General features: G+C 46.4%; 1 protein-coding gene across 5 annotated transcripts in view; it reads right to left on the bottom strand.

Annotated features, from left to right (window-relative positions):
- Nucleotides 1–16,302, bottom strand: part of LOC116944204 (teneurin-3-like) — a 456,734-nt gene that overhangs the window by 41,164 nt on the left and 399,268 nt on the right. For all 5 annotated transcript variants that reach the window (XM_076068250.1, XM_076068253.1, XM_076068251.1 and 2 more), the window contains 5 exons: nucleotides 15,230–15,349; nucleotides 9,557–9,818; nucleotides 6,184–6,447; nucleotides 5,907–6,054; nucleotides 140–389 (listed from right to left, as the gene is read on the bottom strand). In XM_076068250.1, coding sequence (XP_075924365.1) covers nucleotides 140–389; nucleotides 5,907–6,054; nucleotides 6,184–6,447; nucleotides 9,557–9,818; nucleotides 15,230–15,349 — 1,044 coding nt within the window. The remainder of the gene's footprint in view (nucleotides 1–139; nucleotides 390–5,906; nucleotides 6,055–6,183; nucleotides 6,448–9,556; nucleotides 9,819–15,229; nucleotides 15,350–16,302) is intronic.

Here is a 16,302-nt window from a genome sequence, read left to right as displayed (position 1 = left end):
TTCCATTGCCCTGGATCATTTCAATCTCCTTGTGCTTTAAAAAAAATATTGTTTTTAACCATCCCCTAGAAGAAGAAGAAGTGTTGATGCAGCGAGTACAAATACGTAACGATGCCGCGGTCAGATTGAGACACCTCACCGCAATTCAAAGACGCTCGTGACATTTCCCGAAGGAAGGATGCGTCGCACGAAGTTAAAGTCACCGACGTAGAGGCTGCCGTCGGGCGCGCACGCCAGGCCCATGGGGGCCAGCAGCTTGTTGCCCTCGGCGACGCCGTTGCAGCTGGGGCAGGAGATGCTTCGCCGGCGCCCGTTGCCCATGACGCTGGAGATCACAGGGGGCAGCTGCCACACCAGCACGCTCTCCCCACTGCCCTTGTGCACCGTGCCTGCAGCAGAGCAGCACGACGCCACGGTTAAAGCAGCAGCAGCAGCAGCTTCCTTATCGTTCTTACGTCTTACGAAGTATGTGTAGTTACCCGAAGGTTCATTTCTCCGGGAATATATCCTGGGAGTGGGGGGGGGGGACATAAATATTTTCAAGAGCTCAACCCTAGACAACTCGAGCTGTAAGTCTGATAAAAATGTATTTTAGAAAAAAATAATCCCATCCGTAACATGGCATGGTAGTAGCTTGTTTGTGTCCGGCAATACAACCCCCTACCTCCTCACGGTGCCGGATGGGCAACTCTGTCGTGGACAGTGCTGTGGGGGGAGGGCCAATTCCGATTGGTTCCTCCCCTCATGACATCTGTGACCACCACAGTGGCTAAATGGGGGCTCTGGACGGGTGCGAGGGGCTGGTAACCCCTCCACCTTCAATTAATTACCACTAAACTACGACTATAATATGTAACTAATAAGCTTGTGCCGGAGGCCCCGGGGGGACAGGCGTCTATGACGTCTCCTGGCCAAACCCCAATTGGCGGAGCCAGGAGATTGAATCTCTACCCTCGGGGCTCCTACAGAAAAAATGAAAAGCCACTACCGATGGCCACGTGGAATGTTCTAAATCTCACTGCGGAGGAGAGGCTGCCAGTCCTCTGTCGGGAGCTGGACCGATACCGCCTGGAGCTCTGTGGCATTCAGGAGGTCCGGTGGACCGGTTCTGGCTCCTGCCACCATGAGGGGTGGACAGTCCTCTACTCGGGGCAGCAGACTGCTAAACAACAGGGTGTGGCTCTTCTTTTGAACAAAATAATGAAGGGGGCGTGGGAGCGTGGCGGTGAGGTGTGGGAAGCTGTAAGCCCCAGGCTACTTTGGGCTCGCCTTCCCATCAACCGGAGGCGAGGAGTGGTGGCCGTGTTTGCTTATGCCCCCACCGAAGACGAACATCCGTGGAGGGATGCAGGCAAAGCCGATGAGTCAGATGCCTTCTATGACCTACAGTCACAGGTGCTGGCTAAAGTGGCCCCTCGGGATAGAGTCATCTTGTTGGGTGACTTTAATGCCCGAGTTGGTCATGATGCTGGCACCTGATCTGGAGTGATTGGAGGGCATGGGCCAGATCAGCTCAATAACAACGGTAGGAGGCTGCTAGATTTTTGTGCAGCCCATGGGCTTGTAATTACCAACACGCTGTTCTGGCATTGGCGCATCCACACAACATCATGGATGCATACCGGGTCCAAGCAGGAACATCTGCTGGACTACATAGTGACGGACCAGCGGATGCGAGCCCATGTTCTTGACACCAGGACCTACCGTGGAGCTGATCTGCCCTCTGACCATCGACTAGTCATCTGTAAGATGCACCTGCTATTCTTCCACTCCGGTGGTGGGTGTACACCCAGGACCCCATTCCAACCTAAAGTGGCCTGGTCTCAGTTATCTGATGAAAGTTGCAAGCGAGAATTTCATCATCGCTTGCGGCTGGGGTTGGCATCGTCCTCCACTACTCCTGATGTCGAGGGTAAATGGGCGAGGTTTAGGACTGTGACTCATGCAGCTGCAATGGCTGCTTTGGGTACGCGGTCCAGACCTCCCCAGAGACCCTGGCTGACAGAGGAGGTGTTCAGGATGGTTGAGAAAAAGCGACAGGCCCACTGTCATCGGCTACAGAATCCCACGTCAGAGAATGAGGAGGCTTACCGCTCAGAGGTTCGGAGAGCCGTGAGGCGCTGCAAGGATGGGTGGTGGTCACGGGTTGCTGAGGAGATGGAGTCTGCCTCAGTGGCCCGTGATCACAAATCTCTATTTAATTCCATCAAAAAAGTAACCTGCAGCGCCACACCTATTACCATCATTAGGGGAAAAAAACGGTGATCCAATCTCCGACCCCCAGGAACAGGTTTGCAGATTTGCTGAGCATTTATGTGAGGTCCTGGGGGAGGGGAAATCCCTCAGCCAGGAAAACATCGTGGCACAAAGTGGGGATGACACCGCTGAGGCTGCAGTGCCTCAAATATTGGAAGAAGTCACCCACTGTGAGTGGCTGGGTGAGGTGCCATCTGTTGAGGAAGTACTGAGGGCGATCCGGAGTCTGAGACCAGGAAAGGCACCGGGTAGAGACGATCTCCCAAGCAAAATGCTGAGGGAGGGTGGCGTTTGTGCACAGAGTGCCCTATATGACATCATAACAACAGTCTGGACCACTGGACAGGTTCCGCAGGATTGGAAGGATGCCCTGGTGGTCCCCCTCTTTAAGAAGGGGGACCACACAGACTGTAACAACTACAGGGGCATCTCACTCCTCAGTGTGCCGGGGAAGGTCCTGGCAAGGATTATTCAATATTGCCTTGCCAGGCACGCTGAGGAGAGGCTTGCAGAGCCCCAATGCGGTTTCACAGATGTCATATTTTCTGTTCGTCTGCTACAGTAGAGGTGTAGGGAATTCCAACAAGACCTACATATCTGCTTTATTGACCTGGTCAAGGCCTATGATACCATCAGTAGGCCTGGGCTCTGGGTTGTTCTTCGTGCTTTTGGAGTCCCTGACCCTCTGCTCACGATCATTAAGGACCTTCATGATGGTGAGCGGGCCCGCTCAATCACGTTATGTATGCCGATGATTTGGTAATAGCTGCTCATTAAGAGGAGTTGGAGACGCTGCTGCTGAGAATAGAGTGTGCCACCAAGAGATGGGGCCTTACCATCAGCCCCACCAAAACTAAGTACCTGCCTGGGTATTTTGTACCATCGGACACTCCACCCCCACAACTCCCAATCGGTGATGGGGCAGTTGTGGAGAGAGTGGAGAGTTTCCCATACCTGGACAGTGTGCTTATGACCGACTCCAGTTTAACAGCAGAGGTCTCACTCCGAATCAGTCGAGCGGCAATATCTTTTCATCGATTGCGCAACGCTGTGTAGAAGCTACCTGGTCTGTCGCTCCGCACTAAGCTTCAGGTCTTCTCGGCCACGGTCATTCCCTTCTCTACGCTTGCGAAACGTGGACCCCCTTAATGGAGCATCTTCGCCGGTTGGAAACATTTAGGCTAGCCTGCCTACGATCCATCCTGGGTTTAACCAGGCTGGATTGTGTGAGGAGCTCACAAATCCTTGAAAGATCTGGGCAAGGTCCCATTGGTGAGCTCCTCCGGCAGGCAAGCCTGCGTTGGCTGGGTCATGTAGCCCGCATGCCCAGCCACCGCATGCCGAAACAGCTTTTGTTTGGCCGGATCGAGGGGGCTAAACGGGCGCGGCACGGGCTAGAGAAGAGGAGTGATGTGGTACAGGAGGACGTGGAGCTGCGTGGACTTGCCGATGACTGGTACCAGCGGTGTCAAGATCGGCCTCTGTGGAGGAGGCTCGTGAAGGACGCTATTGGGCAGTTGGAGGCAGTCGCCCTCCAACAACAACGGAGGGCGGAGGAGCAACGTTCACAACAACGAGCGGAGCGCTGGGTGGCTAAAGCACAGCAGGTTGGCACAGGAGGGTGCACAGGTGGTGCACCAGCCAGTCATCTAAGTCAGTCGACCCGTGGCACTTGGGTCTGCCCCGTGACCTCATGCCAGCGGGCGTTCGACACATCACGTGGCCTCAAGGTGTACATGGCCTGGCACAAGCGTCATCATGGTGACGTCACCGCCACTTAGTGGCGAATGGCGGTTGTTGTTGTTGGTAGTGTTTAGCAATTAAAATAACATTAATCATTATTATTTAATTCACTTCATTTTTTATTATTTTATTGTTATTTTTTCTATCTACGTGACTTTACCGAAAGAACCAAAGAATATAACATTAATCATATTTAAGTTATTTTATAAACTACGTCTTCCATTGTTTATAATAACCATCGTTTACTCTTATGTACTGCAGCTATCAAGGCAAGTAGGGTTGAATTATGAATCGATTCATGTGTATTCTCAAATTCACAATACTTGCACATAATTGTTTTTGTAATGATCAATGGTTTACGATCGATGTATGTTGAATGTAATGAGTTCACATCATCGCAGAAGCCAATAGAGGTGCTACGATTCATTGCAACATTTTTTTTACTTCATATATAGCTACAAATAACCAGCCTAAACCAAAAAATACAACTAAACTGAAAACAGAATGATCACTAATTCCGAGTCATGTGGTAACCCCCATTAGTTTCAACTTATAATGATGATTGGAAACCACTTCTGTGCATCGAATCGACACATTCATGATCGGTTATGGTGACAATATTGAATGATTATTTAATGAACCGGGTCACATAATAAATGTTTAAACTGTGCAGAAAAGGGGAATGAGGAGAGCAAGGGAGGGGGGGTCAACTCTGATCTCAAAGCCATCAGCAATCCAAGTGAAAAGGACAGAAAAAAGGGCTCTGCAAATGTATACAACAGGATAAGGACCCCTGCATAAGGGCACCTAGGTGGTTAATAGAAACCAAATTACACATTTGTTTGAGCTGTTCCATTATTTAAGGAGGATCATGAGTCGTCCAGTTATGTAACATAACTAACCCTCATAGTAACACAACCACAAGAGCATTTGATCATGTATGGAGATTCATGGAATCTCCATACATGGAATCTCCATATATGAAATCTCCATGTGTAGAAAATAGGACTTTTTGTGTTTACTTGGTTGTCCTTCCCCTGCACCTCCGATTAGCACGGTTGGCTGCGTACGGTGCGAAAGAAGTTCAACAAACAAGATTTGATTGAAGAGGACAAAGAGCTGTTTTACAGGCTTTACGGTAGTCATGCAAGATTTGGTCATGTATGCCTCGACACATCCAAAAAGCGTGCACATTTGCTTGCACCATCCCTCCTGGGCCAAGCGGACAGAACGGTTGTCGGTCAGGCATGTATATTGCTCGCTGAGAATTCGTATGACACGAACCGTGAAGAAACCGAAATTGAGTGAATCTCAGCGAGACTGATTTGATACCTTGATAAATAAAGTCCTATATGTCAGCCCACCGCCATTCAGGAATGAGACGTGCCAGTATATTTTGCCGCAGAATTATGGCACGCATGCGTGGATCGTACGGTCGCAGCAAAGCGCCTCTGATTAGCGAGGTTGGCTACATACAGTGCGAAAGAAGTTCTACATACATACATACAATTAAGAAAATATGCAGGTGATCTAACTGCAGGTAAAGGATTGATAAACCAATTGAAAACTGAATGATTTTCAAGCATTACAATTATGAGATGAGGAAATTATGGTAATCTTCATCTGTAAATGTTTGTCAAATGATGCTTGTGTAAATCATATTTAACTTGAAATGTCAGATGACCTTAGATGTTTGTCTTGACTGGTCTTAACATAAAAGGCTCCGGGCCTTGCCCTCTACTTGGCATTGACCTGGTGGCTGCTACACTCAACTTTGACCTCAGCATTGTGGTTTTCAGCCTCGATCCTCAACTCACGGGTTCCAGCCTTGAATCCAATGTCGACCAGATGCAAAATATATACGTACATATCCCGAAGTGTGCAATTGACGGATTATGCGCACTTACTGCTGTGTACATCGAACACATGGTGGTTGCTGAGGGTCCATCCTCCTAGCCTGGCCGAGTCCACCGTGAGGGCCAGCAACACCGCGCTGCGTCGCTCCCAAATCACCAGCGCGGGGCACGGCTCGTACTCGTAGCCCACGGACACCAGCTGCGGGGGGCACACACGGGGCGGGGGGGGGGGTGTGTGTGGGTGATGCTCTCGTTCTGACGGGGAAAGCGTAGGAGGCGGGGGGGGGGGGGACGGTGTGCGAGTGGGTGGTGTTGCATGTAAACCCACAGCCTGCGCGTGTCCCGTGACGGGCTGTCCGTAGGCGTCGGTGCTGTCCCACTGGAAGGTGTGCCGCAGGCCAGGCGTCGCCGGGAACCACGTGTGGAAGAGCCGGCCCTCCACCGCGACGGTGAGGTGCACTTTGAGCAGGTTGAAGGGGATGGAGGCTGGCGTGAGGATGATGGTGAGCAGAGACTTGTAGCCCACTGCACGGCTGCTCAGGTAGACCAGCTGGAGGTCGCTACCGGGTAGAGCGATGATGTCCTGGACAGCCTGACGGAGGAAGAAGGTAGATGATGGTGGGAAAGTAGCAGAGTAAAAATGCAGATGGTAAGACTGTGCATTTAGGTAAAGTGGACCAGTGTCCTATAATCCTGCCTTACACTTAGCATGTTCACGTGCACACATACACGTACAGCCCTTTTATCAGTCTACTGCTGCATAATGACCTCCCCAACACCGTGTGTGTCATGGGGGTTATTTTACTATGCTTAATCGTGATGGTCAATGTGTGGGTTGGTAAAGATGGGGAGCATGGATGTGGGAGATTTGGAGTGCAGTGCAATAATACATGTTCTGTGGGGCTCTCATAGCCCCGCAGAAATATGCTTTATGCATGGTGATCACCCATCCAAGGACCACCCAGGCACAAACCAGGTTCGCCTTCGAGATCAGACGATATCGGATGCATTCTCGGTCATTTGTTCGTAGGTTCACTTAGCATTAGATTGAAATAATGATGTTCTTTACTTATTAAGGAATACATAACTGAGTTTCAAGACTCTTCTTAAGGAGGGTCCTGCATTGGGATGTTTGGCCATTTCCGTTTAAAGCTTGAAACCCATCAGCTGACAGCTGTATAAGATAGTTCAGCTTTCAGAGCAGTTCACTGCGGCCATGTTTCGTTATCGCAGTGGCGAGGTGCATTTCTGATCACACTCACGCAGGCAATGGAGATCTTGTGTACTTGTGTCCATTATTAATCACATAACTATCAAAGTGTATATTCACTCACGTGTCTCCTCTTGTCACCCCGCCGTTCCCCCCCCCCCCCACAAATGCAATTTGTGTATAGCCATCAGACAACAATGATTTACTTCTGAATGCCAATGCTGTTTATAGCAACAACAATAAATAACAGGTCTCGATGTGAAGTGACGTGGCAGCCAAACTTGCTTGGCATAATGCAGTCAAGTGACGCCATTGGGAAATTTATGACAACAACCTTCAGTCCGTTGTCATGGCGATTGCGGTGACCATTGTCATCAGCGGCCTTATTTCCGTCACTGTTTGCACCGCCAGATACTTTTTGTTGCACTGCGCATGAATTATTTATAATTTCACGGCCGAGTCGTTATTATAGTTGAAGAGGAAGAACATTTCATGAGGAAATGGTCGAAGAGAGCCACCCCGTGAACCTGAAGACATTAATTTTCAGTAAGACGCATATTCATTATTCGGTTTCGTGTGTTTAGCAGCAAATTGCTTTCCCTCTATCTTGAATCGAGAATGATATACCAAGTGACATGCATTTTTTTCGACTTGTAATATTTAATGGTTTTTTATTATTATTTTTTAAATTATATTTTTGACAATATAATAAGTACAACACAGTATTTAATTTCAAGTTGTGGTTTTATGCACAAAATTGTCTCCGGCAACAAATTATAACAACAACAACCGCCATTCTAGTGCACATTGTACAGTCACATCAGAAGAGCATCTGCCCGGGGCTGTGTGCACTTTAAGACCACGGCAGGGTGATGAAGGCTTGTTTACACGAGGTCATGGGACACGGCCAGATGGCAGAAGTCGGAACCGGTCCACGCCGTCCCACATGGCCAGTTGTGGCAGAAGCCTTTGGCTCGTGAAGGCTCTCCAAGGAAAGCATCGCAGTCCCTCAGTACTGCCAAATGATGTTTGGCCGGAAGACTTCACAAGAGTTTGTCCCTTCGGGGGACACTGGTACAATGTATTTTTGTTTACGTAAATTTTCAGAATCGTGGGTATTTATTTTAATTTACTCAGGTTAACGACGCGTGAATATGCATTGTGGGACTACGCTTGGATTAATGTAAGATGGGGGTGGAGCGGTGGCGAGGGCGTTAACGTCACTGCACTATGAATCCGGTGAACTGAGTTTGATTCCCCTGGCTTGGCTAATATCAGTGGTGAGCGATATCTAAAACGGTCCTCCACTAACCACCCCTTCGTCAACTTGAGCTGACCAAGCTGGTGAAGTATGGTCAAACAACCCCCATGATCGACACGAGGCCTTGATCCAGCAGTGGATTGGTAAAGGACGATGTGTTGTTATGTTTAATTAAAAAAAATATATATTTATAAAGTGAAAATGGAACGGTGCAGAATTGCAATTTATTCCTCACGCCACTGCCGGCAGAGGAAGCTCGAGAGAGCCCCTCTCGAAGGTAATTTGGCCTACTCTTCCACGGTGGCTAAACATCCTGAAAGAGGTGGAATACCCATACATCACCCCACGGCATGTGGCCTGCCGATCGATCAACTTTGGTGCAGCCATTTATACTCAGAATATGTATTTGTTCCTGGAGGAAGCAGATGAGCTATGAAGCTCTTTTTCACATATGTCCAGTAGGGCAGGGTCAGCAAGTTACATAAACGGCTGGGTGAACACAGACAGAGACCGAATAAAAACGGCACCCTTGAGGTTGCAAGCGCAGTGGGACTATCCATTACACCACAGCAGCTTCCATTTAAAAAAAAATATATATACATGATGTAAAAAAACTATATATGTATACTCTTTGGTTCTTTCCGTCAAGTCACGTAGGTATAAAATAAAATACATCACGACGTTTCCATTGCAACACAAGCAATCATCGTCAGGTGAGAAAACCACAGCAAGAATGTGTTTTTTTCGCTGAAGTGGGAGAGAGAGCTGCCGTGGCAAGAGGTTATATAGGTGAGAGAAGGGGGAGGGGCAAGGGGGGGGGGAGAGAGAGGGGGGAGCGCTGCGTGAGGCTGGGGTAGGTGGAGTGGGCTGGGCTGGAAGTGGGAGGCCGATGGAGCTGGGGATGCAGGGGGGAAGTTAACTCGGAAAAATAGAACAGTACCCGGCAGATATGATAGACAACAACCATAAAGCAGTTAAGGTTTTACCTGGTTAATAACATCCTTCCCAAAAAAAAATATTGCTGTGGTTTTCCCACCTGATGACGATTGCTTGTGTTGCAATCGAAACGTCGTGATTTATTTTATTTTTCTACCCACGTGACTTTACCGAAAGAACCAAAGAGTATGGATTCCTGCAGTCACGAAAGCTTCAAATCAACGATATATTTGTTCCTTTTTTTTTAATCTTTTGTCCCTTTCATCCTAGGACGCACGTCTCAGCGGGGCACACCTGTATCTCGGGCACGATGGTGCCCGAGGGCTCGCACGCCCCGGGTCCCGAGGGCAGCAGAGAGGGCAGCAGCAGCGGCGAGGGCCGCGGCAAGCCGCTCACGTCGCACGTGGGGATCTCGTTCTCCTCTCGCCGCATCACCACAGTCTCCATGACGACAAAGTGGTCCCACGGCAGCCAGAGAGTTCGCAGCTGCGTGGGGAAGGGCGGCCTCTCAAACCGCAGGGTAGACGCGACACCGCCGCTCGCCATCAGGTCGAATCTGGGCCCGGGGTCGAGAAAAAAAAAACGATCAAAAGCCAGGAGCCAGCCCATTAAGCAGTTGAGAGCTCGGACAAAGCATAATGAGAATGAAGAGCTCGTGCAGAATGGCCGTGTGGCGCAACCACCTGACACCAGGCGATCCCGATGCAATTAAGTCGTCGGTACTAATGCCCATAATTGTGATTTGAAATAAATAAATATTGGCGCAATGAAAATGTATTTTCATTACGCATGTTGGTATGCACTTAAAAAACACTTAGTGCTATTAATTCAAATGTGGTGGTCACACAAGAGTGGCCTTCCTACGTACTTGCCAGACAGTGGGTTGAATTAAACATTAATACCGAGAGAGAGAGAAAAAAGGGCAACTGAAATTTCACTTCATGCATCTCTCGTGATGAGACAATTTTAAGTGAGGGATTTACTTGATGTGTTTGTTGTTCTCACATTTGCCATTGCAGTGCTTTCCAGATGATACTGATTTTTTTTCACGGTCACCAATGTTGTATAAGAACCGGTATGACTAATTCACTAAAGCATATCATTATAGCAAGCTTATACAATTCTTAAATCAGACCTGATTCAGATGCAGCCCATTATTGGTTTATTGTAATTAATTATTATGATTGGCTTCGTTACCATTTTCCATTTAAATACTTGGTGCCTTAATGCAATTGCTTTGCAACCCATTATAAACCGAATACATGAATATATTACGGAACAACTGACGTGTGTGCACGTGTGTGTGTCTGTGTGTAAAAAAAAAACATCCACACTTTCATTTAAGCGTGACGGATCTTTGCAATAGCTGACAAAAAAATGAAAACGTACGTGAAAGCCGTAAAATGTGTCAGCTGATTGCTTGCATCAAACACAACGTTGCACTTTTGTGTCATCCCGCCGAGCGTGTCACCTTCTTGCGTTTATGAACACACACACGCGTCTGTGTGGTGTGATGGAGTCGCGATGAACATACACGTGTCTATGTGGTGCAATGGCGTCTTGATGGAGAGCTGGTGTGTGTAAAGGAAATTGGGACACGATGTGCTGAGTGGATCAGCACTGAAGCAATTGACATTATCGATGCAACAACAAAACATATACATCCGATAGCGAAGAGATGTACTGAGGCTCTTCACTCAAGGAGGGCAAGTGCACACAGCCGGAGTAAACTTACTCTCACAAATTCTATATGAACGAGTTAAGATCACCTGGAAAATTATGCATACCCTGAAATATCTAGCAATTGCTACTTTACAGAACAGGATATTAGCAATTGTTCAGTACAGATTTTTATGCAAATTGTCTTGTAACTGAAGGAAAATGCATTTCCTTGCAATGGTGGGATTGGCTTTGAGTACTGTAGATGAGCCTCGGGTTAGCCAAATATCATCATCATCAGCCGCTATGATCTAACCACTGCTGAATGACCAATGTACGAGTCCAAATGTTTGTTAATATTTTGTATGTATGGATGTTGAACTTCTTTCACACCGTACTTAGCCAACCGTGCTGATCCAATATACATAATAATTTGCAGTTCTTTGTTAATCAGTTGATGGATGAAGGCCTGTGTAGGCCATGGAGGTTGTTTACCAAACTTCAGCACGCTGGTCAGTGTGAATTGGTCAAGCAAGGGTCTCCTTTATATATCACTCGCCACTGATGTCTATCTCAGGTCGCCAGATTCAGAGTATAGTGCGCTCACCACTGCATCACTATTCACCCTGTGGTGTATGTAAACGCATTTTGTCAGTTTCCCTATGAATTAGCAAGTCCCGTATTCCTCTCAGTTTTAAGTGTCCTATAAATTACCATTTAAATTAACGAGCCTTCAAAACAATTACGTGCATTTTGCATTAAAAAAAAAACATACACAAGAAATATTCGGATGACGCCTCTTAATAATGCTGGACATCTCAATGCAGCCGAGTGTGAGGAAAGCCGCAAGCAGAATGTATATAATTTGTGTCAAAACACACCATTTGAAAATGATTTGTAATGTCCACCAGCACCATTAATACTGCAGTCATTACAGGGATCGCGAAAGCGAAAGCCGTGCGCATAAAACAGCATCATTTCGCTTCGACCCACACGCACACCAATTGCAAACGGCGGCCCTGCAATTTTTCAAGGTACAAGTCATAAATACACGTCAACAACACTTCAAATACCGCGGCCTGAGTCATTCCCCTGATGTAATTTCAGGTATGGATGGCTTTTGTGGTAATACGCCGTTGACAGTTATTCTGATGGAGAGATTGCTATAGCGGGATGTAAATTCTAGACACAACCGAAAGCGCCACGTGGCATCCGCAGAGATTGCACGGCTGAACGTCAACGGCACTTGGCATTTGGGCGGGATTCAATACCATAAAGGACGCCAATGTTATGACGTGACCAGCAATGTGAATGCACACCGTTATAAATTGACACGTAGTTACATATGGGCGATGGTATAAAAGAGTTTACTTTCATTAAGGTACACTTATAGCAATCCAAAACGAAATTTTATCTGCGATTTCACTGATTTATTGAACAGATGGGTGGTTTTGCGAGTCTCCGATGTTAGAGTAATGATCCCATATCTCGAGGTGAGGTTCATTTACAGGGCCGAGATGAATGGTTTGAGTTTCCACTGCCCCCTCTGGCTGTAAAATAATCCAACGGGCAGCTCAAATGACATTCAACTTAATGAGTTACACACGAGATCACTGGCATATGAACTCACGCATTGCTGACTATGAGCCCCAATTAACAAGCAGAAATTAACAAACTGCACACAACACAGACTTTCAAAGATTTAGCTTTGGAACAGCCAAGCCAGATATGTGTAGCTGTTCAACGTTAAAGCAAAAATGATGAAAATGGTTGCATGTGCACGTATGCGAACGCCATCAATGAATGGCATAAATGCAGAAAATGGGTTTATATAATACACAAAAAGTATGTATTATTTTAATAATACATCTTTTTTATGAATATATCTCTGCATAGCTTAGAGAAGGGTGGTTCAATGCAGAGGTCATATTGCAGGGGAGGCATTTAATGTCGTCATGCCCAACACTACTGAAATAGCCCGATAAAAGTGTGCCAGAACCCAGCTGCATGGTTACACATCTTTTGTTTTTCTTCTTTACATTCTATGGTCAACTCACTGCTAGATAAGAGATGTTCCCATTGCTGCTTCAGTCGTGGAGGTTGTTTGATCACACCTCACCACACTGTTCAGTGCAGGTTTGTGAAGGTGAGGAGGTGGGATAGGGGCGTGAGATTGGACGGGTTAAGATATCACGCACCACTGGCGTTAGCAGTGGCCGGGAATCAAACTCAGGTTTTCCCCGGTTTAAAGAAAATGCAGTGCCCTCACCACTGTGCCACTCCTCCACCCCGTCAATGGCAATCGCAGTACTGTATTTTCAAACCTTTTTAGACGCCAATGCCGCGGTGATGGCATTTGAGAAGTGAACAATGCTGTCACTATCATTAAAATGCAATCATTTCAGATTGGCGGAATTATGCAACGTTTAAAAAAAGAATGTCTGCACAATTCCACCATAGAACATGTGAGATGCTGCCTTACAGCTTTAATTCCACCAGTTGAAAACTATTGTGCTAGCCAATTACATATTTCTATTTTAAAAGGCAGCATTAATGCATCACATGGTCAGTATTCACCCATGCATCTTGACACCCCATAAGCCTATGACCAATAACCCCGAATTGAGTCGAACTCATAAGTTATCTAAAGCTATGCGGAGCTTTGTTAGTACTTGGATAGGAGACTGTCTGGGAATGGCAAATGTGTTAAGCGTGGGCTGCGAGATGGTAGCTAAAGGAGATGGCAGTCCAGCAAAATGGATTGAGTGTTGCCCCCCCCACCCCCCTCCTATGCGTGGGGTTATTATTTCGGCCAAAACATCGCCAAAACGTCGCAGGACTCAGTGACATTTTCCTGGGTGCTGTGAATAAATAAATAAAGGAGCGTAGTTTCGTAGGTTGCGCTCAAGTTAAGAGTCAGTTTAACACGAAGGCTTTCGCGACCAACATCATCAATTAAGAAGTGCCGAAGACCAAATCACCCGGAGAGCATCCGATCTTGTTAAGCCCTCGGAAGCCAAGCAGTTTGAGCCTGGATTGTGAGTGGGCGTGATATGAATGTTTCCCCTCCCCCAACACATTCTCATTCAATATAGGCAGCTGAATTGTACACAAAGTACCACGTTAATAGTATAATAAGTGGGTTCAAGCCACGTTTGTCACTCTGCAGTTGCAGAATTTGGTCTCTTTTGGGCAGCTTTCTTATAAGCAGTTGTTGTGCCCCAAACCTATTTTTATTTACCAAATTCCAAGTACTGTAAAAGTACGCAGCACTTCTCAACAGATGGGCATGACAGTGGCTAGATGTTAACTACCTCGCCTGGTATACAGAAGGTCGTGGATTCGATCCCGACCGTGACGCCTGCTGTATATTTGGAATTTGCATGTTCTCTCCGTGGTCATGTGGATTTTTATCCGGGTCCCCCCGTTTTTCTGAAAGAGAACTATATAGCTCAGTGGGCCTTTCCTGGTGAAATAAAAAGAGTTGAGTTTAGATGCATCGGAGTCAAGGAGGGTGCCTCCTAATTATGTTCGTTTGCCAATAATATTCCCTGTGAATGACTTTATAAACTATTCAGCGTTTTAGTGGCAAGATTCATTTACCAGGACCGATTACTTCATTTCAACAACTTGACCAATGGTTCATGGCTTTTATTTTGAAATTAAAAATAGATGTATTCAAGTGAGGTTGGAGAGAGGCTCAAATCAAGATGCTAAATCGGAGAGTTGAGAACATAAACAGCAAACATTCGACCAAACAAAATAAAAACCCACGAGGTATTAGCAGCATAGTAACTTGGCTTGTACTCCAATGTTTCCCCACACAGAAATCTGATTAATCATCATGATTCGTGGTTGTGATTCAATTAATGTATCCCCTTTTAACGGTGCTGTTTGTGATTGTTTGTCAGCTTTTTACATCTCATTTGTACATTGTGGTGCAATGCATTGACCTAAATGTAACATTAGCATATATTTTCCACAAATTCAAAAAAATGTTGTATACGCCCCATTTGAGACGCACATATCACGAATGCTAGAATTGTATTTTAATCAATTCACACGTGCGTCCTCGCATCTCTGATAGTGAGTATAAAATACACTCCACAAACCCAACATCTGTGTGCCGTGCCATTGACGTAACTACGGTGGCTTTGAAATGCATGAGCTTTGACGCTAGCGGAGAGATGTGTGGACAAAGATGCGGAGAGCGGCAAAGCTGTGAGCGAAATTGCCGCCCTCTCTCTGGAATGGGAGGCCAGGCGACGTGAGGTGGTGTGGTGCAGTGTGGTGCGGTGCGGTACGTACGAGCCGTCCTGTCGGGTGAGCGTGTAGCCGTGCTGTGGGGCATTAAGAAAGGTGATGTTCACGCCAACGAGAGGAAATCCCTCCGAGGTCTGCACCACTCCCCGTACCACGACGGCACTCCTGCAACAGCACATCAATGGCGGATGGGTGATAGGGGTTTTTTCTCCTCTTCTTTTCTTTCCTCAAACACATTTTTTTTCCAGGTTTCACAGTTTTTGTGTTTTCGAAAGAAGGCAAAAAGGCTTAAGGGGACAGACGGCTGCACACAAATAAGTCAACAAATCAAGACGCAGTATAGCTCCTAAAGCCATGCGACATCAACAAATAAAAGGAAGAGGTAGTTTTTTTTCTTCCCCTCTGCAGAATGGGAAGGGACACGGGGAGGGGGGTGGATTCATTGATGGAAAGCAACAGACATTGGTGCTGCAGGGAGTTTAAATGCCCGGATGCATTTGCAATGATTCAATCACAGATGCATTACTGCTATTTTCCGAATTCATTACTCCAAAACACACAGAGCTAAGTACAAGATGTATATTTAAACTAATTATGGATTGTTAAATTGTTTTGGAATTATTAAATATACAATGTATGCAATATATATACGTGTTGCTAATGAAGAACGAGACGTTGGCATAATACAAACAAACTGTTCAAGATGAGCATGACACGTTATTAAGCAAATATGCAATGCCAACAGTACAAGATTATATTAATTGGTGAACTTTCAAAACAAATTAACGCTTTATTAGATCAGCTTTCATGTGGTCTGTCAAGACAATTTGTTCGGAGAAAATAAATGATAAACAATTTACAAATGCTCCAAGAAACAAGACTTTTTTTTTCAGGGGTGCCTGTGTATTGTAAAGCCAAACCTCAATTTTAATTTCCCGTGATGTAATTCGATACAGAGTAGGCTATGTGTGCCGATGACACGGTACGTTTTGTTTCCAAATGTAACTGGGAAAAAAACACATCAAAACATTGCCCACCTATCTGTAGACAAATACGAATTTGCAGGCCAGTAGCGGCATTCAACTTTTGACTCATAGGGATACCAAGGCATTTTCCAC

Source organism: Petromyzon marinus, chromosome 20 (assembly GCF_048934315.1).
Source record: "Petromyzon marinus isolate PM22_M1 ecotype Great Lakes invasive population chromosome 20, UKy_Petmar_22M1.pri1.0, whole genome shotgun sequence".
Taxonomy (NCBI): domain Eukaryota; kingdom Metazoa; phylum Chordata; class Hyperoartia; order Petromyzontiformes; family Petromyzontidae; genus Petromyzon; species Petromyzon marinus.
This window is presented reverse-complemented; position numbering and strand designations above follow the sequence as displayed.